Raw genomic sequence first — 24,645 nt, 5'->3', positions numbered from 1 at the left:
AATGATCCTCTGGGGGGTGTCCTTCAGTGCAGACCATGTGCTCTTTCCTTTAAGGCTCTCTCAGTCCAAGGGAGTCATAAGCAAAAGTGGGTTCTTAAAACCCAAAATCCTATCTCCCAGGAAAATGACTCTAGGACATGAGCACAGAGGGGGATCAGAGCTGAGGTGACTTTTTGAAATGACATCCTAGTCCTAGTTCCAGCATGTTCATGAGCTATGGGCCCTTCCTTGGCATTCTGGCACATTTTGAAGAGGAGGAAATGGAGCAGAACTTTCTTTCCCACTTAGTTACAAGCTCTGATGTATAACCCTTGACACCATGCTTGAAGACTGATTTTTTATTGTTGTTGCTAATCTCAGGGGATTGGAGCATAATTTTAGGCTCACTGGGTCAGAAACTTTCATCCCTTTTCAAATGCCACATTGCTTAAACACCCCTCTTAAGAAAGAGGAGGGTATTGTTCCAGTGGCAGGTGTCTAGAGACAAAGGAAAATCCCAACTCTTGGAGAGTTGAGGTTAGAACTCTTTAAAGCCCACGTGTCTTGATTCCTCCATATTTCCTTACATAGGTGGGAGTCAACAGTAGGATCCCACTTCATGAATACAGAAGGACCCCATTGCTCAGCAGCCTCACCTCTTGGGGAGTTACCATTGGCTCAAGGTTTGGAAAGCTGGTCTGTCTCACTGCGTAAGGAAGCTGGGGAATCTATGGCAGCCTGGTGTTATGGCCCCCACACCACACCCTGGGTTGGCTGGTGTGTGGCAAATGCTTCCTCCTACTGGTTTTTAAACCATTTAAGATTCCTCAGCAAAAAGAGGCTCTAGCTTTTCCAAATCCCAATGGAGGATGCACAACTTGCTCAGAAGTCTTCTCGGCTTTTTCTATCATTATTGTCCTAGTGAGGTACAATTCCTACCTTGTGTTTTTAAATGGCTTCTCAAAGAAGAGCTAGGAGGTGGACAGTAACTCACACTCAAAACCATCAGAACAATTCCACTGGGTTGGACATGAAATTGCTTCAACCCAAGATACTTTTTCTGCCCAAGCCTCTAAGACAAACCTTCCAGGGAACCATGATTTTCTTTGTTGATACTAAGGTTCAAAATTAGAGACAAGCCCCAAACCCCTTTCCTTTTGCTTAACTACTTACTTCTTGAAGGCCTATTTATATTTCAGCCTTTCTCCCCTTCTTAGAGTAATGAGCACCATATGTTTACTACCTGTGGTATAAAATAGTATCTCCCCGAACTGTTCCAATTTGCCTTTAATGTAAGTCAGATGGCCCCAGGCTGACACACATCTGACTCAACCTCTTTGATGCCATAACCTCAACACCATCCACAGCTGTTATTCCTAGAGGGGTAATGGACCTCTTCATCACAGAGCACTGCTTCAACAACCGGGTGCCGAACTCAGTTGCTCCACATTCTGACCAGATTCTCGTTCTTTATTCATCCTCCTGCTCTTGCTTTGAACCAATCTTTTCCCTCACTGGGTCTTCCCCCATCATTCACCCCCTTCCAGGGCTCCTGGGCTAATGCCAGTCTTAACTTCCAGTTCCTGGCTTGGTACTAGCATCAGATCGACGTTGCCCTCAACACATGGCCTGGGACTTGTACTTTGTCTGCCTTGCTACACTGCTATTCTGGTTCACACTTCTGTTTTTAGTGCTTCTGGACTATGCAGGCTGCCAAAAAAAAATCTGTCGAATCATTTCAAGAGGTTGCCTTCACATTTATGATGTCGGGCTCCACTGTGGCTTCAGCACTGCTCAGCGATCTTTTAGTGACCTCTTGGTGACTCACTAGCTTGAATCTTCTGTACTGTTCATCAGGTTCCTAGGACACCTAACCCTCACTTTCTATGATGAGATGACAGATAATTTGGTATGTCTCCTATCATTGACTTTCTATATCAGAGTCTATTTCTAATTCTATATTCTTTATAGAACTATAGAGTTTGAGAACTTGGAAGGGATCTTTAGATGTCACCTGGATCTATGGTTTGCAATTTATCGGGTTGTAGAATGTTTTATTCATATGAAATCTTACATGGAAGCCCGAATGTACAAGTGTTGAAAATGGCCCCCAGGAATCCTGGGCCTCCGTTAGGAGTGTCCTGAGCCAACAACCAAGCCAACTCCCTCACGTCCTGGAGGGCCAGACCAAGACTCAGAAGTGCTTTGGTTGAGGTCTCATGGCTAGTTGGTGGCTGACTGGGACTTGACCCCAGGAATCCTGATGCCAGGTCTCTTTGTCTATCTTCCAGTTAGTCCCAGAGGTAAGGAATGCCTTTTTCCTTTGTAAATCTAGTGTCCCCAACTGTGTCTCTGAAGTCAACATTCTCCTCTACTTAGGCAATGTCTTGCTATAATTACTCATTTCCAGCATCTTTAGATCCTCCATTTTCACTGGTCACTTCTTTGCTGTGAAAACTTCCCCAGTGTTCACTATAAGGAAAAAACAAAGCCTCACTTGGCCATTGCTGACTCCCTTTCTATGACCTTATTTTCCCTTTACCCTTCCACAGCCTCACTTCTGGAGGGAGTGCCCTATGCTGGCTCCTTCTCACCCCTCTCCTTCACTAAGTCTCCAGCTCCAGCAAATAAGTCCTAGAGAGTATGGCTCCAGAACCCATGACCATTTTCTTGATTTCCATATGTGACTCTAGCCTGAGCCAACATCATCTCACACCTCACTAACTACTATCGAGGCTGCTGAACTGTGTTTTACTGTGTTCTTTGTTGGTCTTTCTTCTACCCATTCTTTCCCTGACATCTAAGTGATCCTTCGAGAATGCAAAAATAACCCAATCAATCTCCCTAGCCAGCTCCATGTTCTTGTGGCTTCTCACAGTCTTGTGATAAAGACAAAGATCACCAGGCACCTACCAGGCCATACCCCACGTCTAACCTCCTCTCTCCCTCTCCTCCCAAGTGTCCTGTCCTGGACACTCTGGTCTCTCTGGTCTTCCCTCCAAGGGCCTTGAAACACACTGTTGCCTTTGATTGGAACACTCTTCCTTACTCTTCACCTCAATACTTATGTTTACTCTTCATTTCTTAGCTTAAATTTAATTCTTCAAAAAAGTGTTTCCTAACTTGCAAGTCTAACCTGTTATTAACCCTACATTATAGCTACTTTTCTTTCCTAATACTTTGACTTATTTACTTGTTTAATGCCACTTCCACACCAGATTGTAAACTCCAATGAGATGTATCAATATTTTTCTACTGCTATGCCTCACCATCACTTTGCACCAAGCTGCACACACTGTTGAATGAAGGTACAAATAGATAGTTCTCTCTTGAAACTCTTTCTCCTGTGGCCTTCCTGCAAGTGCTGCTATCTGTTCTCTTAACACATCTTCATCCGTTTCACTTACTTGTTTTTATTCTTCTATCAGGTTCCCAAGATTGAGCCCTTGGCCAACCCTCATCCTATAGCCTCATTAATAGTTTTTATATTAATGACCTCAAGGGTGTGGCTCTATCCTTGTTCAGAGCCAAGCTTTGGACCACCATGTCCTGTTACCTGCATGGCATCTGCAGGTCCCTCAGTTGGACCCTTGCTTCAAATTTTACTTCAGCGTCCTTACTATTTTCTTTCTTCAAACATTGATGTCTCCTTCTTCTTCATCAACTCCCTCTTCCCAACAAAATACCATATTTCAGTTCCTCTTTCTTTCTGCCCTCACCCCCTCAGGGATCATCTTCATCAGTCCTTCTCACTACATATAAATTCTCATCCTGACCTCATCTGACTGCACAAGACTTTTACCTCTTAGCTTTAAAAAGGTCAGCCCCTCACTGTCTCCTCCCCATCACACTCAGTCTCAGCCCCCAGCCTCTTCTCATACTGTTTCTTCTACAAGGAATGTTGGCAATCTTATCCCATGGTTGTCTGAGGCAGGGAGTGGGATGGGGCTGGATAAAGAGATGGGGAAAGACCATAATTTATTAAGTATATATTATAATCCTAGGACTGGGTCTAGCTATTTTATATGCACAGAGTAGAAGCATAAATGTGGATATTCATAAGGATAACAGGGATCATTTCTGCAGAGCTCTTCCAGCCTGCAGAATATGTCTCAAGGAAAGGACAGATAAACTAGAGGTGCCAGCTTCCCTTTCCAGAGGATAATCATGTTCTCCTTCCAACATATCTCCATGCTCTCCTGATATGTACTCTCAAGTGACTTCCTAAGGCTAGGAACTTCCCTGGTCCCTCTTGATTTGCAACTTGGGCTATGCCCCAAATCTTGAGTTGCAGGGTCCTCCACCATCTTCTCTACACCCTTCCATGGTCTCAAGACCACAGGTTTGCTGGGGTCCATTTGCAAAAAGTTGAGTGCTTGCTTTGTATGGTTCCAAAAGGAGAAGAGGGAAAAGCTTGGACTGCTGCTTAAAAACGTAATTAGCCCCGTATTTTAACAACATTTTGACAATAATTGCTTCCCAATGATGCCGAGAAATCTGCAGTGCAGACTCCCTGGTGCCACTGTCAGAGTGAGTGATGCTGAAAGCCCTGTGTACCCTGGAAATAGAAGTTGCAAGAGGCAGTCTGTTCCTAAGTCTTGTTTTCCCTTCTCATTTCTTGGAGACCATGCTCAAGGCTGGCATGGCTTGTGCTCAGACTCACCTATGGAGAATCTTTTTAAAGGAATGGGAGTTTGCTTGGACTATTGAGTCATTTCAGGGATGAAGGGTGAAATAAGATGCTGTTTCACTGATGGAGCGATTTAGAAACTCATTTTGTTTGGGACTGGTCCTACTCACAGCCTCCTCTATGCCATACATTTCAGTGAGTGGGATGAACTTACAGTCCTTACCCCATCAAGCCCACTTTCAAGAGCAGAACCTGAATGATCCAGGAGGCCTCATGCTCAAGGTCAATGTGAATCCCTGACAGAATAGGACTTTAATCTTTGGACTCTGCTGAGATGCTGGTAATAGAATCAGCAGTTTGCTTATTTTTAGCAGTAAAATTATTTTTCCTCTTTTTTTTTTTTTTTTTTTTTTTTTTTGGGGGGAACATTTCCCAGGGACTACTGGTTTCCATTTTTAAGATCAAAGATGGGAGACAGTGATAGTTCATGTGTGAATTGTCCCTCTGTGCACCAGGCCAGTCCTGGGCCAGTCCGTTCCCTGAAGACTGAAGCCTGGGGTCTGACCCAAGGGAATGGAAGCTGTGGGCATCTAGGCTGGATCTGCTTTTGGAGGAGGTGTCTGGCCATGTTCCAATCTAAGCACAGGTGAATTTTTTATTAACTCAAATTTGCACTTCAGGCATCTCTGTTTCCCTTCACTAGGTGGGTAACTAGAGTTGCAGAGAAGGACCAACATGTTGATTATCTCCCAGGGTATTTTCTTACCTGTTCGCTCTTCTTCCAGGACACATTTACCAAAATGGAAAGGGTGGTTAGGTTAGCAGGACCCAGGAACCCTCACCTAGGTGCCTCATGTGATGGGGGGTTAGTGGGCTGGGAAGAAACAGACTTCAGAGCCACCACCAACCTCCCCTCATTGTCCCGCTACCCCTGTCCTGTATTTCTCTGATGTAATGGACAAGGACTCCAGATCCTGAGTCAGACTCTCCCAGGAGTGCAGAATTAGAGACTGGTCTTAATGTTAAGACTCCTGGCCCTGCTTAGGAGCCATACTCAACCCAGTGCCTTCTTTTCTCCACAGAAGTCACTGCCTGAGCTTTCTGTTTCTCTGACCTCTGCTGCACCCACGAAGGGCCAGCCCATTGTGACTTCAGGACACAGCATCCCCGCCCTCACCCCTGGAGAAGCCCGAGTTTCTGGGCTCGCCGTGCCTACTCACGCCAGCCTGGCCCCGCAGTTCTCTCCCTCGATGTCACCTCCAGCCACGTTTTCAGTGTTGACAGACTCGGTCTCGCTTGTGGGCATGCTCACTACAAGAAGCAAAAGGATGCAGAACAAGGCATTGAGGGTGGGGAGGAAAAGGGGAGGGAAGAGCATTAGTTTGCAAAACACCTAGTCCCAAGATTGTGGGCTACCTGGGAAGAGGAGAGCCTGAGCAGTATCTGATAGTTGTTGGGGAGTGGGGAGGTAGAGGTGCTGCTGTGAGCAGGTTGGGGCACTGGCACTGCCATGGCCAAGTTTGGGAGTTTCCTTGACTGTCACATCTACAACTTGTCTAGGGTGAGATTAACTAGGTTGGCCTTACTTCCTGAAGACACTGACCATTGAATCCTTTCCTGCCCTCAACTCTGTGACATCAGAAAAACTGCACAAGAGTTTCCATTTGCATCCACTACTAACCATAAAAAGAGGAGATTTCATCAAAATATTTTATTTTGCTTTTACCCCCACCCAATTCTAAGGGGTTTCATCCCCAAACTTAGGGTTCAGCTTGTTTGTAGGAAGGATGTTTTTGTTGTCTCATGAAGTACTAGAAGAGTGTGGAAGAGTGCCCCCTTACTTGTAGTGCATACTGGGTCCTGAGTCGGTTCCATCTAGGACCATACCTGAAATAGGGAGCTTGAAATAAATGGCAATTACCAGAATCGGGTATTAAGATTCAAACTAGCACTACAGACACCAGGAATGGGGAGCATAACCATGGAAACCATCAATTAAGTTTAAATGTGACTTGAAGATAGATTGCAGGTAGACTGGGATGTCACTTCTGGCCATCCTGACCGACCTTCTGACCCCAGCAGGCTGACTTGGGATATAAACCATCTAATTCCACTGGTGTCAATCTGTCCAGTCAATCTCCACTCCCTTCCCAAGGCAGCGGTGGGCTGCATTTCCAGAGTGGCAGGAATTTTTTAGCTTGGAACCCAGTCTGGTGGCTTAGAGAAGCCATTATTTTATCATTTTTTATTTCAAATAGAAGTTTCGCTCAAGAGCATTCTTCCTCTTCACCCTCTCTTACCCTTTTAATATGACGCAACAATGAGTTTTATTTTTGGTAACCCTTGCTCTTCAGAGTGGCCGTTACAGCATTGGTCCTGGTTTCATTCTCCCTGCAGAACAGAACTCCTCATGTGGTGGAGAAAATCACTAACTCGAATCAGCCACAGAATCTGCAATTAGTGAGAGTGTGGCATCGGGCGATGTGGCACCTTGTACAAGTCCCCATGGGGCCACCACAGCCCAGGAAAAGATTCTACTGGTTATATGGATAATATTTTTGGATGGAGATTGTCCAAGGTTCATTTCTTTTGGATGAAGGCAAGATGGGTGGGTGAGAAGAGACTCACTTCAGGAACATGCAAGATACAAACAGAAAGCCCATGACTTAACATATGTTTGATTGTCATATATGAGAGAACTCTCTACCCTAGGACTCATTTTTTAAAAATTTTATTTTATTTTTATAGTGTTCCAAGATTCATTATTTATGCACCACATCCAGTGCTCCATGCAATGTGTGCCCTCCTTAATACCCACCACCAGGCTCACCTAGGACTCATTTTTAATACAGTTGGGTAAAAAGAAATCTAGAAGCCATTTCAAAGAAGGCTGACTCTGGATGAGCCTTTAGATATTACCCAGCTCTAGCTTATCCCCTTCAATTTATAGGACAGGAAAGTGAGGTTTAGGGAAGGAAAAATGCTCAAGTTCACACAGCATATTTGGGATAGGACTTGGTCATGAATACAAGTGTCATGCTTATCTTGATTGCCCCTCTGTTGAACAGCTCCCTATGCTATACCTTAAGACAAGATGATGTTCTTATAGCCAAATCAGGTTCTAGAAGCATCATAAGAACATGGTAAATAACCAAATGGTGGTGTTGAATTTTACAGCATTTACACACCCTTTGTAGCCTGAGGTCTGAGGGAGCTGGTTTTAGCACTGGGAGCTAGGAAGACAGTACCTTCAGAGCTTGCCAGGTTCCTTCCTCCAACTATACTAAGGAAGAAGTCATATAATTGAAGAGCCTTCAGTTCTTTCAATTCATCTATCTCTCTTCATCTCTGACCTGTTTCCTTTAACTCTTTAGGCATCATTGTTTAAACTTAAAGAACCCTGGGAGTACCTGGGTGGCTCTGTCATTTAAGCATCCAACTCTTGGTTTTAGCTCAGATCATGATCTCAGTGTTGTGAGATTGAGCCCGGCACTGGGCTCTGTAGAGAGTCTGTTTGGAATCCTCTCTCTACCTCTGCTCTGTCCCACCCCCCAGTAAACAAATAAACAAATAAATAAATGAAATATTAAAAAAGAATAAAGTTAAGGAGCTCTGACTTTGTGACACTTTGCTCCCAGAGAGCTCCTTATGTGTTAGTGGAGTGGTACGATGGTGGTGATGCTAGGCTTAGAAATACAACCAAATTAGGTGTGGATAGGCTTGGGCTTTAGGAGGAACCATATCTCCTAAATCGAAGAACTGCCTGTACCAGTACCAAGTTGGCATTTATGGTGGCCTTAATCTTGGCTGCACTAACCAAAGGAAGAGTTCCATCAGGGAATAGTTTCTGCTGATTGTCATGTCTTCTGACATATATATATATATATATATATATATATATATATATATATATATATGAAGAGATGATAGGGCAGTGGCTTTGAGTGGGACAAATTACCATCCCCTTGAATACACACACACACACACACACACAATACACATTCATGAACACTGCATCACAAGACTTCAAGAAAATGCCCTCCCATCTAGTCTGGTATGTACCAATGCACATTTACACACATAGAGCACAGGGGAACATTACCATGGGTTTCTGTGGAGTGACTAAACCAAGCAAACTTCCCTTTCTTCTGATCAAGCAAGCCCGCTGGAGTGCCTCCTTTCACAGACAAGATGGTCAGTGTCAAGAACCAGGAACAAGACATCAATAGAGAGCATGCAGTCAGCCACGGGCAAAAGAAAGAAACAAGGAACTCAGCTTTCGCATAGAACGTCCATTTTCATCTTTGAACATAAACTAAGAAAATTATAAAAAGCAGTAAATCAAAACACATAAGAAAACATAACAAAGTGGAACCAAAATCCCAAATCACATGAATTAATGACACAAAACAAATGATGGACCTTGAGGAGAAGGAGTTACTCCAGCAGAAGTATCAGTCTACATTGGTCTATCTAGTTAGTGGGAGAGGCACCACTCATCCCTGCCTACAGGCTCCTACAGCCTCCAGTAAGGTAACTGTTAAAATCAAACTAGCATTGGTGCTACACCTTCACTTCTACCCAATGGCCAGGTGACTTGACCTCTTCCCCATTGGTAGTGGATCTACCCCTCCCTCAGCACTTACACTCTGATTGTGCCACTAGCTAATGAAAAACAGCCCATGGATCTATTTGCCCCTTTGTCCACTTCAACTATTCAGTCCCATTCAGTAATGACCCACCAAGGGCTTCAGGTCTAATCATATCCAAACCCTATTATGTATCTGCTTTTAATCAGTTTAAATAGGTAAAGTAGTTGCTCAGTTTCTTGTCTATGGGTAGTCTTTTGAGGAGTTCGGTGTAAAAAAGGAGAAGAATTCTATAAGATTCTTTTGGCTCTGGGCTATAGTTGAAGAAGAGGGTGCTAGGGAGATTGTAAAGACACTGGTTACCACAAATGGAAGAGGGGGAGCTCTGTATTCTGCAAATAGACTTTGAGTTCTGGATGTCAAATGCTTTAACTCATACCAGAGAAAGAGAATTTTCCTGCTCTGTTTGACAAAACTAGCATGAACTTCACCTCTGCCAGGCCTGTACGGAGGGTGCTGGGGGTAAATGGTGAGTGAGGCTTAGTCACAACTTATTAATGAGGTGGGAAATCTGCTACCACTCAGGAAAGCAAGCGTGTGTCCTGGTGGTGAATGGGTAGGTGGCTCCATCAGTCCCAGGAAAGGGCATGAAAGGAAGGTCAGTTCAAGTTTTTAAGTGCTTCTTTATTTTATCCACTTCCCTTGGAACTCTGATCACCTTCAGTGAGCATCCCTGAATGCTGTTTGCTAGTGAGAATTCTGAAGACCAGTTCATGAAAAAAAGGATCAGTCTTATTTTTAACCTGGGTAAAGGGTCATGTCCCAACCACACATCTTTAAAATACAAAGCTTGGGATAAGCAGACACTTCTCAAAAATCCCATATGAGAAAAGCACTGAGGGTCAGGAGCTGAAATGAATGGCTTGGTTCCAACTTGCCTTCCAATTTGAGATATGTCTCAACATACAATGATAACCATTGCTGAAGTAGGTATCTCATAGTGAGTGGTTTGGAGGTATACAGGGGTCAACATGAGGCCTCCAGTTATCAAGTTTCTGTCTCTTCACTGTTGTCTGGGGGAACAAGAGCACTGGCCAGTGATGGAAAGCCCAGAACACCATGACCTGTTATAGAGAAGCCATTATTCAGCTTCTGGCCTTGGCAGCAATATTGCCCCATACTGTTTGATTTAAGAAATAACTGCATGATAACTTTGAAAACAATAGAAAGAGCTTGATAAAAAAAACATGGTCAGTCAGTGTATGACTGAATTTGACCAGGGCTGGTCTTTTATGTGGGCAAAGTTGGAAGCTACCGGTGTGGAAAGTGATTTGAAGAGCATGTAAATCATCTCCCTTATGAGTGTGCAGTTGTTTTTGCTGGATCTGCTCTTTTGGGTCAAGTCATATATCTGAAGGTATCTTGCTGAATTGAAAATCTCTCACCTGGAGGGAGCAGTACATTAATATATTAGTGCCTATTTGTGATATTTATCCCCCAAATACCTAAGGGAATATAGATTGGTGAAAATGTAGTTTTGTGTTCCTATTTTACTAAGGGATTAGATGGCAGGATCATAGGTGATTCTTTAAGGGATCAATTGCCCTAGGGACTTGCATTCCTTCTTGGAGTCTGAGTGCCCAAACTGTTGGAAATTAAGAATTATAAATGCTGGATACTTATTTGGTGGATGAGCTGGAGACTCTGCCTCTTCCTGTGGCCACTCAGAGATGAACTGCCTGGAAATTAAGGCAGAAAGAGAGCAAAGAACCCAGGTGCCCATGGGGGCCTCTCCTCTAAAGGCACCCCTCTTGATGCTTATGAAGTGAAACTTGATGTGTGCTCATCTGGACACTGTTACAACAATATGCCTTCTATGGAATGAAGTGTGATTCTTGAATGATTTAGGAAGGATATTACTGAGAAAGAATGTTAGAAGGGAAGCTAGTTTTCCAACTGCATTGTTGGCTGGTGCTATGCATCCAATCTGGGTCTCTGGGCTGTCCTGTTCCTTGACTTCTGCTGAGAAGGTTTCCAAAGAAAATGAGATTTTCCTGGAAGAGTAATTAACAGCTGCTGTTGCAGGTGGTAGATAACATAAATACATTTTTAGTCATATCACAACTGCTACAATGAGTTGTGATGACGCCATCTCACCAACAACTGACTGTATTTTGAATTAATGTCTTCTCTCCCCAGAATATTTCTCTTGGTGACAACTCTTGCTTGAATGGTGGCTGGTAGATGATTTCTACATCTCAAGGGAGATGCACAGATCTTGTTTCACAACAACCAATGTCTCCCCTGACCTGCTTGGAGAACAGTTGGGTGGATACTGGGGGGATTTTAATAAGCCATTTCCTACATGGCTGGAAATCATACGAATCATGCTGGGGAAGGAGCACTAGGTCTAAGCCATGGTGAAGATTGGGAGTGCCTGGTACATGTGGGTTTACAAACCTTCTGAAGGGTTTATTTACTAAAATTTAAGAATCCTCCATTAAACACCAGATAGTGCTTTGAAAACATGACTGCACAGATCAGCTAGCCAGCCCTTCCAAAGCTGTGGTCAACTGAGAAGTTCTCTGTAAAACTAATGTCTCCAGTCAGTTCCGTACACAGCTTCTGTACACGTGGTGAATCTGCTCTGGGTTGTCCCAGTGTATCAGCACTCACATTTGCTATAAAAAAACAGGAGATCTCATTTAGCTATTGTGATGTAATATGTATCCCCAAAGATGGCCATACTCAACCATGTGCATAAAAAATGACTTCAGAAGGGGCTCTGACCAAGATTTGAGAGTAAGAGCAATGTTAGTGTTGATAAAGAAAAAGAAAATCACTAAGGTTACTTAGCAACCAATCCATAAAGGAAACAGTAAGCAAAATCTTCTCAGGTATCCCTTCCTTTACTTTCTTTTTCCTTCTCCCTCCTTCCCCTCCTTCCTTCCTCTCCCTAGGCTGGGGGGAGATGCATGGAGAAACATCTGCACATAAAACATCTGGCCTTGTTTCTTGAGGCTGTCTGTCTCAGATATTTTTATTCATCACAATGACCTAATGACACTAGAGCAAACTCCATGTGAGGGAACGAGGAACAGACCTGGGTGAGATGGAGAAATCTACCTAGTTCTGAAATCTTTGGTCACCCAAATGGCTCTGACACTGTCCCATGGATGGGCCTTTGCCATATTCTGTGGAGACTCTCAGCAGGAATGGCTGGCCTCTCTTGAGATGTGCTAAGAGAAATGCCTGGTCGTCATTCTGGAAGTTAGCTGTCAGCCTCATTACCCAAGTCAGAGAAGTTATCAACTGTTGTCAATCTTTCTTTTAATTTTATTTTATTAAAAAAATTTTTTAAAAAAAGATTTTATTTATTTTTTGCCAGAGAGAGAGAGCGCAAGCGAGCACAGGCAGGCAAAGTAGCAGCAGAGGCAGAGGAAGAAGCAGGATCCACGCCGAGCAAGGAGTCCAATCAGCGGGACTCGATCCCAGGATGCTGGGATCATGACCTGAGCTGAAGGCAGCTGCTTAATGAACTGAGCCACCCAGGCATCACTGTTGTCAGTCTTTTATCTCCTTTCATTGGGAGATGGTTGGCACATCAGGGCCAGACATCCTAGGTGTGGTGGGAATGTTGAAGCCCAAGGAACTGAGGGGAATTTTTATTCAACCTGAACTTCCCCAGTGCTGTGGAGACCCATATGGAGCCAATGGGCCGAATCCTGGGTCTGCAGATTGCCAGGCTGCCATTTGTTCAGGCTTCCACGTGCTCTTGGATGAACTGAACAATTTATTTTGCCATTTAATTGGCAACTGCCCATTTTATTATCTTTTTTGTATATGAATTATATAATTAGTATTCATTTTCTCAAAGTACTAATCGAGTTATGACTAACATGCAAAAGGATTACTAATCCCCCCCCCACTCTAATCTGGACTCAAAAACTCCCTGTAATCTGGCTCCATGCTATGTGTGATGGCTGGGAGTGCCCCTCAGAAATTCATGTCAAGTCCTAGCCCCTGTACCTCAGAATATAGCTATATTTGGAGAAAGGGTCTTTAAAGAAGTAATTAAATGAAAATGAGATAATGAGGGCAGGTTCTAAAGCAATTTGCTGGTATGCTGATCAGAAGAAGATGCGGACACACATACAGAGAAGACAATGTGAAGACACAGAGAAAAGACGACCATCTACAAGCCACGGAGAGAAACTCGGAGCTGGTCCCTCCCTCATGACTCTCAGAAGGAACCAAGCCTGGTGACACCTTGCTCTTGGATTTCTGGCTTCCCAAACTATGAGACAATAACTTTCTGTTGTTTAAGGTACCTTGTCCATGTGGGATGCTTTGTTAAAGCAGCCCTGGCTGACTAAGACACTTCTGATTCATCCTTATTTCCCGTTACTCCCTGCAGAAATTCTCCACCCAAGTTGGGCTGCCCTCCTCTTTGTCCCTGGAATGTGGCATCTTTATTTGAAATTCTGGGCTTTTGTAGCTATGATGTCATGTATTGTACCTTGTCCACCTCCCCTTCATGTATTCCAGGGGTCAAGGAACAATAGCCCTTGGGCCAAATCCAAAATGCTACTTGTTTTGTAAAAAAAATTTTGCAGGAATGCAACCAAGCCCTTCGCTTCTGTTTTGTCCATGGCTACTTTCACACCATAGTAGCTGAGTTGAGTGATTGCAACGGAGGCTCTGTGTAGCCGCAAAGCTGAAAATAACAACCAACTGACCCTTCAGAGAAGAAGTGTGCTGACTCCTGCACTAGTCAAATTTCATCCATTCCTGGAGGCCCAGTTCTCATCTGTGGAGCATTTCAGGCCCACCCACTGCCATAGGATCCCCTCTTCTGAGCTCTTGGAACATTGGGATCCGTGAGGGTTTAAAATTCGAATGTGGATTTAAGTTTTAGTTCCAACCTCTCCTAGCCATGAAACGGGTGGGTTATTTAACCTTCCTCAGGTTTCCTTCTATGTAAAAAGTGGTTAATGATACTATCTAGCTCATGAGGTTCTAGTAAAGATTAAGTGAAATAATATTTATAAAAACTTTGTACGTGGTAAGTGATATAAGAATTTGCTAATATTACCAACTAATTTTAATCTGCTTTTCTTATAGTTTTCTGTATGAGCATTAGATTATCTCCCTAATGAAATTATCATTTTCTCAAGGCCAGAGTCTTTATATTAGAATTCTCTGGACTTCCTTTCAGATCCTAGTGATATGAGATTTGGAACTATAATAACAATACTTTCTATCTTTAGGGAATTTTAAGGACACTCCTACATGCTGGACAACCTGAGGGTTCATCCTTCAGAGGCGTCCCCCATCCCTTTCTGCTATGCCCTGTACTCCAGGAGATTGACATTTGTAAACTACATCAACAACTTCTACGCTAGGGCTTCGCGCTGTGTTGACCAATGGGAAGTGCTGGCAGGACGTCTATGAGGCCCAAGGAAAGTGGATCAGGGGTATTTACTTCCCTGGCACTGTCTGCAGGGCCGGTACACATTGGCTGCCTCTTGCTGTTGAAGACCATAGGCCTGATCACGTGGCCCTTTCTGCATGACCACCCTCTCTGATTTCTGGAAACTGCTTCTTCACTTTGTCCCTTCAGGTCCTTCCAGCAGGCCCACAGGTGCTATCCAGAGGGTTCTGCATTATCCCTTGTTGACTTCCTGAAAACTTCCTGCCTCTTTTAGTAACCTCTCTTTCAATCATCTGCTTTATATTTTATGTCAGATAATATGACACATGTATCCCCCCTGTCAAGTGAAAGGGTAGTCTCCACGAGTGGAACTTAGTTGCCCCCAGAGTGAAAGCTTGTAAATGGCACGAATGGCTGGCCTTGCTCCAGGACTTTCCTGGCTACATCAGGCAACTTCTGGAATAATTTTGCTCAAATACAGAAGAACTAGTTGATAAGAATTAGTGATGTAAGATGTTTCAGCGGGCACAGCTTTAGCCCCGTGGCAGAACAGAACTGGACATTCTGGTTGTGGTTATGGCCCCAGGACACTCTCTTGAGAGAAACTATGCTATGTTTCATTTCATTTCATTTTCTCTTGCCAAATAAACAAAAAACCAAACCAAACCAAACCAACCAACCAAACAAACAAAAAACCCACAAGCCCCCAAACCCAACAATTTAGAAAGTTATTTCTTACTACTTTTCTACAGTTTGATACATCAAACACATGGCCAAATATAGTCTCAGGCTGACAGGTGAAGGAGCCTTTATATGCCTTTATCCAGCTCAGAGTCTTAGGAATCCCCCCACTACTGTGAGTCTAGGAAATGCTAAAGATGATCCTTTCCTTGGCCTTGCCATGAAATAGGTCCAGACCCTGTACAAATCACATGATGATTGGGGGTCTCATCTTCCTCATCTCTTACATTAATAAATTAAATCAGGTGATGGGAAAGAAAGGGAAAGAAAGAGAGGGAGAAGGAGAAGGAGAGGAGAAAAGTAAACCGTAGAAAAGGAGAGAGTGGTGAGAAGCTAAAGCAAAATGGAGCCCAGCCATGGTGGCCTGTCTGGGTTGAAAGGTCACAGTGAATGTTGCCACAGCCTCCAGAGCCTTCTCAGAAGCTTCCTGCCAGCCCGGGCCCAGCAAGGCTTCCTCCACATAAGCAATTAAAACCTGGTTGATGTTAAGCCATCAGAAAGTAAATATAAAACAGGATTAAATATTAAGAAGCTAAACAAAGTGGCCTTATTAAAAAGGTACACTATAAGTACGATGTGCCATCATAATAATTATTATTACTGCTATAAACTGGGAGGAGGCATAAATGCCTGCCCTTGATCTGCAGCCATAATCCAAAGAAGAAAACCAGGGTCGTTGTACTCTCAGCAGGCCATAAACATCCAGTGTTCCCAAGCAGAAAATTTCTGTCCACAATTGTGGCGCCACTGAGTCGGGCCATCAGAATGGGTAGGGGGAGGTGGCCAGCGGCCGGTGGCTGGAGGAGGCAGGGGAAGGAAGTTCAGCCTCGTAAGACAAATCCGAACTTTGGCTTTTGGCCCTCCTTCCTCCCCCACCCTGCTGCACCTTCCCAGGGACGGCGGGGCAGCGTGGAACATTCTCAGACCCTTGGGATGATGGGGGAAACAGGACATCCCCCAGGCAAACAGCTCAGCCCAGCCACTGGGGTTGAAACGGAATCTTCTGGACATGGATGATGGTGGCCTTTCTGTGTAGGATACCTTTGGAAGCTCAGTTCTTTTAGGGCGCAAACTGATTTTAGGCTGAGAGAAGGACATTATTCTAGTTCCCAAAGCCTGGTTTAGCAGTAACCGGTCGCCCACGTGGTATGATATAACAGGAATGGAAAGCGACTTGCATCCTCCATCCCTCTTCAACCCAGTCCAGGGATGTCTACTGGTCATTCCTTCATTTAGGGTCTTTTGCCCTCAGAGGGCAAATACTCTTGGATGTGTAATAGCAGTATCAGCCATTCCTATCTTAATACTAATAGTACTGAATAATTGTTTTTTGATTACTTACTGTATAATGGCTCTTCCTCCATGCACTTTATATACGCTGATTCAAGCCTCAACCATCCTACAAGGGATTGTATGTCCCCATTATGTGTTCCATATTATAGATCAGGAAGTCGAGGCTTAGAGAATTAAGTCACTTATTCAAAGCAAGCAGCTAATAAGATCCAGCCTTTGAACTATGGTATGCTATGCTAAGTCTCCCCTCTTAGCCGTTATGTATATTGCGTGAATTTATAAAGTCCTTTCCTAGTCATAAGAGAGGACTAGAGAGCCCTGCGGATGTGCCTGGATCACTGAGAGGGGAAGAGAAGCAGAAAATACAGGTGGAGGTTCTGGGGGAGAAACCACTTATTTCATAATTCTGCCTAGGGCCTCCCTGCCAGCTCTTCCATGCTAAGAGGGGGAGGCAGGACGCAGAGCAGCATGGTTAGGAGCCTGGGCTCTGGAGCCCAGTGGCCTGAGTCTGTCTCCAGTCTCTGCCACTTGGAGCTCTGTGACCTTGGACGTGGGACTTCACTCCTTTGTGGTTCAGTTTCTGCACTGCAAAGGGAGATCTGTGTAGTATCTGCATTGTACAGTTAGAAGGGGTGGCTTTCATTTTGCAGATGGGAATATTAAGGTCCAGAGAAGGTCAGTAATGTGCCCAGGGTCACAAGGCTAGTTGGCAGTAGAGAGACAGTCCTCTTTCCACCATGCAGTGCTGCCGCCTTTCTCACTTGCCATTCACACGCACCATGGAGAGGATCAAAGTTCACGCTGGCACATCACAGCTGAGCTCTCCCCTTGCCTGGAGTTCAGAAGTTTCTCTGCTGGTGAGTTTTGTACTTGGCACCCTGTTCTCTGTTTACAAAGACTGTAGAGAGCTCACAATTCACTCTCATGTTCTCTTCTCCCTCAGGCTCTGTCTTCCCTTCTCTGCTTTCTGCTACTCGAGGCAATTTTGACCCAGGTCTGATTTCTTGCAAGGAGCCCTCCAGGGGCCCAGCAGAATCTCAAAAGTTGCGGGTACCCACAGAGCAGGATCTGCCTTGAGTGAGGAGCACTCTCTCTATGGAAAGGTCTTAGCCTTGCCTTCCCCTCCATTGCGCAAGTAAACAGTTGCCTTAAATTAAGAGGCTGCTTCCATTCGCAGCATTTATGTAAAGTGAGTCACTTTAGCTCCTAACTGCATGGTGTCTCGTCAGCCCTGTCATTTAATCGGTGAGTTTATGGGCAGCTGTCAGAATACCAATCAGCTCGCCCCCTTCTGTGGCAAGTCCTTTCCTTTAATTAATCTTCACGCTCTTCCTGCGGGGGGCTTGCACTTGTTACTTTCCTCCTTCTTGCTGGGGTGATGATGCATTCTGGGGTCCGTCTTGCTACTTTAATGGCCCACATCTGTCATGGAGAGGTCCCTCTGCAGTGTCACTTCACACGATCCTAGAGCCCCACCCAGGGCAAAGACCCAGGGAAGTGGTGCTCCCCTCCTTTGCATCAGTCAGATCCTGTTAGACTGGGATTCGGAGCTAAGGATCCTGTTCGGGCGGGGGGTGGGGGGGCAGGCAGCAGACAGAGGTGGATTTCTGGGACAGAGATCTTATAGGATGGTGAAGGGTGGTATGCCATGTTCTAGGCACAAACTTGGAAAGGTTTAATCTAGATAAGGTAGGTTAAGAGGTCTCATCATGGGGCACCTGGGTGGCTCAGTCAGTTAAGCAACAGCCTTCAGCTTGGGTCATGATCCCAGAGTCCTGGGATGGAGCCCCGCATCCGGCTGCTCTGCGGGGAGTCAGTTTTTCCCTCTGCCCCCTCCTCCTGCTTATGGTTCTCTCTTTCTCTCTCTCTAGCTTGCTATCTCCCAAATAAATAAAATCTTTTTTTTTTTTTTAAATAAAGAGGCCTCATCACCCTTCTCAAATATTTGGAGTGTTTGCTTACAGGGGCAAGATACTGCCTGCTTAGAGTAGTTCTACAAGGAAAAGTTATCAAGAAATAGCTGGAGGGGTGAAGAGTTTGCCCTAACATAAGAAATGTGTCTGAAATGGCCTGGCTGCCTTGGCAGTCTAGAAGTAGTCATTATTAGGGGTTTTCAAGCCTTTGCTGGGGGTTTGAGAGGAGCTTCCTAAGGTTTCTTTTGCGGAGGAAACACAACTGAGCTTTACAACAACGGTGCTCAGACTGACGCATCCCCATGTTGTGGCCTGTTTATGGGGGGTTGGGCGGCGCCCAGACAGAAGGGGTTCCTGGAGCCCTTACCCGATTCTCTCTTCTGCTGGGACAGCCTTCCCTCGGCATGTTTCCCAGTGTCACAACACTGTGTTGCACCACAGAGGACCCTCAGCCTGCCTCCTGAGGCCCCTGTGATTTGGTTTTGCTCCCCCACCCGAAGCCCCATTCCGCCTCCAGCCAACGGATGCTCAGGGCCAGGCATTCAGCTCTCCTCTCCACCTCTGCTGTGGGCAAGCTTGGTTTGATGCCACTGTTTGAGGCTGGCCAGTCACCACGCACCCACCTACATCTGTGTCCCTGTTCCTCCTCCATGGGCTCAAGACCCTCTTTACCTTCAAGTCCTAATGCTTTCCTGAAGCCTTCCTGAATCCCACGGAATCACAGCCTTCTTCCCCTGCAAACAGACACTGTTTGTAGCAGGTAGTTCAGTGCTCTTAGTTCTTTCTCTGCTCGCTAGAAGGAGTGCAGCTCTGTTTGGTGTCACTCTCAGGAAATGATGCCATTTTAATTCTCACAACCACCCAGGGAGACAGCCAGGGAAGGCATCTTCCTTCATGATTTCTAGGTGAGGAGACTGAGGCTGTGCAGGCCCAGAGCTGGGGTGAGGAGACAGGTTTGGTCAGTTGTCAGCTTGCTGCTGCTCCCCCGGCCAGTGGTGCCTTTGTCTATCTGGCTCATGCATGGAAGGAAGAGCCGCACCTCACTGACTCACCCGCTCTTTTCTGCTTTACATTCCTGTCCTTTTCTTTCCTCCGCAGCCCTCAGAAGGCCAGGCCCCTTCTGTGGCATGATGCTGGTTTCCCTGGGAAACCAGATGGGAAGTGCGCAGGGCCGGGAGCAGGACTCCATTTGGGCCGGAGGTGGGAAGCCCACCTGCAAGCGGTAACTCGCTGTTCTTCCACGATGCTCTGAGTGTGGACGGGCATCTCTGGGTTGGGGTCAAGGTCGCCACTGCTTCCTTCCTTCCGTTTCATCAGAGCGGGGACTGGAACACGCACAGTCAGCCACCCATTAAAGTTTCCTTTCTCTCTCTTGGGCTATACTGGAGAAGGGCCAAGACTAGCTGCTGTGGGGTAGGGTGCTCACGCCAACAGCAGCAAGGTGACCCTGAACCAGGCAGAGGAGGAGAATCAACCCTGAGCCAACTGTGCAAGGAGAGCTGGGGGGTGGTAATGCCGGACAATGTTGCGTTATTATTCTAGTCCATAGCCTCTCCCTCTAGACTCTTCCCCTCCAAATTTAATCTGAATCAAAGGTATTATTCACCCTTCATCCCTCCTCCCTCTTTTCCCTAATCTTAGAACTCTTCTGTAATTTCTCAGGAGAGCTGGGCTTGCTGGAGAGGCTGATTGTTCTTCCTTTAGAAGAGAGAAAGTGTTTTTGAAACCTAGAGAACTGGGACAACTGTCTTCAACAAGCAAAAGGCCTGGAGGCGCGGGCTGGAAGTGGGAATGCTAATGCTCCAGTAAATGGTTTTAGATGGGAGGCAAGACCTTGGGTTCACCTGGGACTCATTCTATGAGGCTTTGTGCTGTGGGCTCAGTGGCCCAGGAAACCTAGAAAGAAGGACACAGAAGTTCTGGTTTTCAGATGGAGTCTCCATCACGGTAGGTGGGGTAAGGAACAGGCTTTTCAAGTAAGGAAGGGCAGGGCTGCGTGTGTGGCCTGCATAATCAACAGGTGTTGGTAGGTTTGTACAGTGGGGACATGAGGACCTCAGGCAGACTCATGCAACTCTATTGGGTTTTATCACTTGAGTTGTGAGAGTGCACCTGATCTGATGGTTAGCTGCAAAGGAGTGAAGATAGGGTATTTGCCCTATTTGGGGAAAGCAGAAAGGAGACAGTAACCCATTTTTTATTCTAACAAGACTGTAGGGGAGTGAGCCTCCTTACAGATCAGAGGTACCAAGCACAGAGGTCAGGCTGCATAAGGGTGGGGAAAAGAGAGACGCAGGCAGAGACATGTTGCAGAAACCGTCTGTGCCAGAGCCAGAAGCCCCTCATTCCAGGGTCCTTCTTAGCCCTGACTCAGTGTCTGGGGAGGACACATAGTCTGAAGAGCTCTGTGCTTCCCTCATTGGTTACTGGGAGGACCAATGAGAAGAGGTGGGCAAGGATGTCTGAAGCACGCCCCTAAAGGCCAGAGGGAGAGCAGAGAGAGAGAAGCAATTAGTGTGAGGAATTAGCTGAGGGAGGATAATTAACAGTGCCGTTGGGAGGGGCTTGTCGCACCCCTGACACCTCAGACCAGTGTGTGGAAAGGAAACAGCCGCAGGTGTCAGCTCAGGAGAAGGAATAATTTTTATAAAACTAGAGGTGCACAAAAAGGAATGGGGTTTTCCTCCCACAGAGTGTTCGAGAAAGTGGGGTGAGGCTCTGTCTTGTATAGATGCTATAGATGAGTTTTACCGGGACAGAGACGGGGACACCAGGGGCATGGGAATGAGCTTCGGTGACACTTTCCAGTGCTGAAATTCTACTGTTCGATGCTTTCAAGGCAAGACAGTTATCAGGATATTGGTCCTGGGCACACAGCAGGAGAGTGTGGGCCATGGAGTAGCTGCTGGATGCCGGAGGGAGGCTTCTGTCTTGGAGCCGCTGCTGCCCAACCAAGAGGGAGGGAGCCAGGGTCTGCAAAATGAGGACATTCTCTCCCCAGCCCAGCCAGCCATCACTTCTGAAATATAGGACTCAAAGAAAAAGACAGCGCCAGAGGGATCTTTAAGGGATCAGAATGCTCAAGGATTTATAGAAAACTGGAGATGGAGTATTACTTTTGTATCCTAGGAAACTGAGACCCAGAGGAGGAAGAGGTCCCAGAGCTATTCGTATGAGAGCTGAGGCTAAGAACAAGGTCTCCTCACTGCTTTCCAGGGTCTTCCTGCCCCTAGATTTCCCCTTCCTATCACTAGGTATTTTAGGGGCTACCTTGTTCTTTGTGCTTGATCTTTCTTGCCGATAAAAGAGAAAGAGGCTTGCCATTAGAGTCAGACAGCCCCGGGCATGACCCCTGGCTAAGCCTCCTGTTGGCTGCCTGGTCTTGGGCAAATTATCTGAACCTCATCTTTTTCATCTGAAAAGAGAGATAATATTACCAACCTCAGAGGCTTAAGTGAGGATTAAAGATACTATGAGCTAAAGGATGTGCTTGAGAAGTGGTAGCTGTTGTTCATAATTTTCAGTAATAATACTCTGTGTGTAGCATGCCTGGATGCTGTCTATATTTCTTAGGGAATGGAAAAGCAAAATGCAGGCTAAACAGAAGAATCTCAAGATCACTTGTTTTGCATGTAAAAGGTCACCTGGAGTCTGAACACTTATTAGTGATGACATATGTACTCCCAGGGCCAAAACCTAAGGCCGGCTGCAGTTAACGGCTCTCCCTTTGGGGCCATCAACCCCCACCCCCCAACCCCAGTGTCTTCATCACTGTTATCAGTCCTTTCATGAAATATTCATAAGGTTCCTACTGTGTGCTAACAGTGACTCCTCCATGCCTTGGGCCCTGCCCTGGAAATGCTTATAGCTCTTGAGAAGAGAAGACAATCTATCAAAATCTTTACCCACTATTCATTGTGAAAAACTAAGCACAACTGGAAAGAAGATAGCTGCATTTACCTCCTTTTTGTGCTCCTTTAATTCTTTTTTTAAACCCTATGTGAAACCCAGAACCTGCCAGAGACTGTGTTCTGGTCTCCTAACTTGCTGTCTGCCATGCCAGGAAAGGTTATTTGCGACCACAGCTTGGGCACCATGGTGGCCCTTTTAGTCTTACTCTGGATGTCTCAGTTGGGTCAAAATGAAGTCACAGTGTCCTGGGCCCTTTTAGAGTGGCCCTGGCTACAGATCTCTGTAGTTTATTTGGAAAGAATTTTTGCTTCTATGAACCAGTGACACTAGTAACAGGCTATGGAGCCCCAGTTCCAGTTTGGTTTTAAGTAGATTTTGGTCTAAACATATTTTTTAATATGCAACAATTGGGTTAGTCTAATGACAAATGTCATCCCCTTCCATTGCCAGAGCAACATGCCATTTCCGTTAGGAGCAATGCTTCCTGGCCAGACTGAGGCATGGAAAATAATTTTGGGTCATCAACAATTCCCTTCAGTTTCACTGATCTGATTAAACTTAGAAACGGAAAGGGGAATTTACAAATTAGATGCTGTTCTCTATTTATTACCAAAATGGTTGCTTTCCACTACATCCAGGAGATACAGTTGAGATCTCATTAAGTCTCAGCTTGTGATAACATTTACTCCATAAATCTCCATCGCATCCAGTGAATGAAACGAGCATTATGCCAAAGACCACATAATGGATGAAATCAAACCTCTGCCCCCTTGGAAGAGAGTTGACCTTTTCAAGCCTTAAACATATTCAGCTTTCCTATCCTAAAGAAGCAGTTAAGCATTTATTCTTGGTACTCTCTTAACCATTTCCTGACCACCGGCTAGCCGGCCTCGTGGAGAGAGAAATAGAATAAGGATATTTCTGATACTTCTTTGCATGGATTTGAAGAATAAAGGGGAGAAGAGGTGAGAGCCTGAAGAAAAACCCTATGGAATGATCCCATCCTCTCGCAGAAGTTAGAAAGAAATGTTGGCAGACAAGAAATGGAAGACAAAGCAGTAATTTGTATGTCTCATTCATTATATATCCTCTGCTGTATCAGATCTGGCTCTTCCTGGCTTTAGCTCTGACACAGTGACAGGGCAGACCCCAGTCATCTGCTCTTAATGGCAGAGCACCAGACATTCAGGCCAACCCCACTTTTCTCCCCCCATCCCCACCCCCTTTCTTTTTTTTTTTTTTTTTTTTTTTTTTTTTTAAAGATTTTATTTTATTTATTTGACAGAGAGAAATCACAAGCAGATGGAGAGGCAGGCAGAGAGAGAGAGAGAGGGAAGCAGGCTCCCCGCTGAGCAGAGAGCCCGATGCGGGACTCGATCCCAGGACCCTGAGATCATGACCCGAGCCAAAGGCAGCGGCTTAACCCACTGAGCCACCCAGGCGCCCCCCACCCCCTTTCTAATGGAGATTCATTGACCTTGTGCTAGTAGTGCTGAGAATACAAAATTCTCACCCTCACAAGGTACGCCACCCAGGAGATGGTAGAAAATGGACAAATAAATAGACGTGCTATATCGTGCAGGCCTGGAGTAGGTGTGCTGGGCATGAGGAGTGGGGAGGGTTACAGGAGGGGAGAAAGGTGGGAATGGGGACAACGCAGTTCCAAAGACAGATGGTGGAGATGGACTTTCCAGGTAGGGAGGGCAGAAAGCATGCAGATACCAGGAGGGTCTTTGGAAGAACAGGCTGGCTTTCAGGGGTTGGGGAGTCCTGCAGGAGACCCAGTGCCAATTCTGGGAGTCTGGGAACTGCAGGTTTCTAGAATTGACTGAGGTATGATGGTCTGGAAAGATCTAGATTTGGTTCAGATTCCTAGGACTAAAGCAAATGTATGTCACCTTAGAACTATAGAAACAAAACAGAGATCTGGAAGGGGAGTCTGGCCCCAGGGCTGTCTGGCCCCAAACCTTGTTTTACCAATGAGGAGACTGAGAACGACTGCCAGTTGGTACTGAGTGGGGCCCAGAAGCTTGAGTGGCCTGTTTTTTTCCAGGTTCCTCTGGGCCACTGCAACACATGGGACTGTCCCCACCCAAAACTATTATCCTTTTAGGAGAGAAAGGAGAGGGCCATTCATCTCACATTGTGTGTACC

General features: G+C 45.6%; 1 protein-coding gene across 40 annotated transcripts in view; it reads right to left on the bottom strand.

Moving 5' to 3' along the window:
* Window positions 1–24,645, bottom strand: part of CACNA1C (calcium voltage-gated channel subunit alpha1 C) — a 735,043-nt gene that overhangs the window by 145,295 nt on the left and 565,103 nt on the right. For 27 of the 40 annotated variants that reach the window (XM_045071772.1, XM_045071755.1, XM_045071769.1 and 24 more), the window contains exon 10: window positions 5,830–5,920. In XM_045071772.1, the coding sequence (XP_044927707.1) occupies window positions 5,830–5,920 (91 nt within the window). Of the gene's footprint in view, window positions 1–5,829; window positions 5,921–8,711; window positions 8,787–24,645 lie in introns of all 40 variants that reach the window. The other 13 variants (XM_045071752.1, XM_045071757.1, XM_045071751.1 and 10 more) reach the window with 1 other exon arrangement.

Source organism: Mustela putorius, unplaced genomic scaffold, assembly GCF_011764305.1.
Source record: "Mustela putorius furo isolate JIRA1106 unplaced genomic scaffold, ASM1176430v1.1 tig00003988_pilon_pilon_pilon, whole genome shotgun sequence".
Taxonomy (NCBI): domain Eukaryota; kingdom Metazoa; phylum Chordata; class Mammalia; order Carnivora; family Mustelidae; genus Mustela; species Mustela putorius.
Note: the sequence above shows the minus strand (reverse complement) of the source record. Positions and strands in the feature narration are given on the sequence as shown.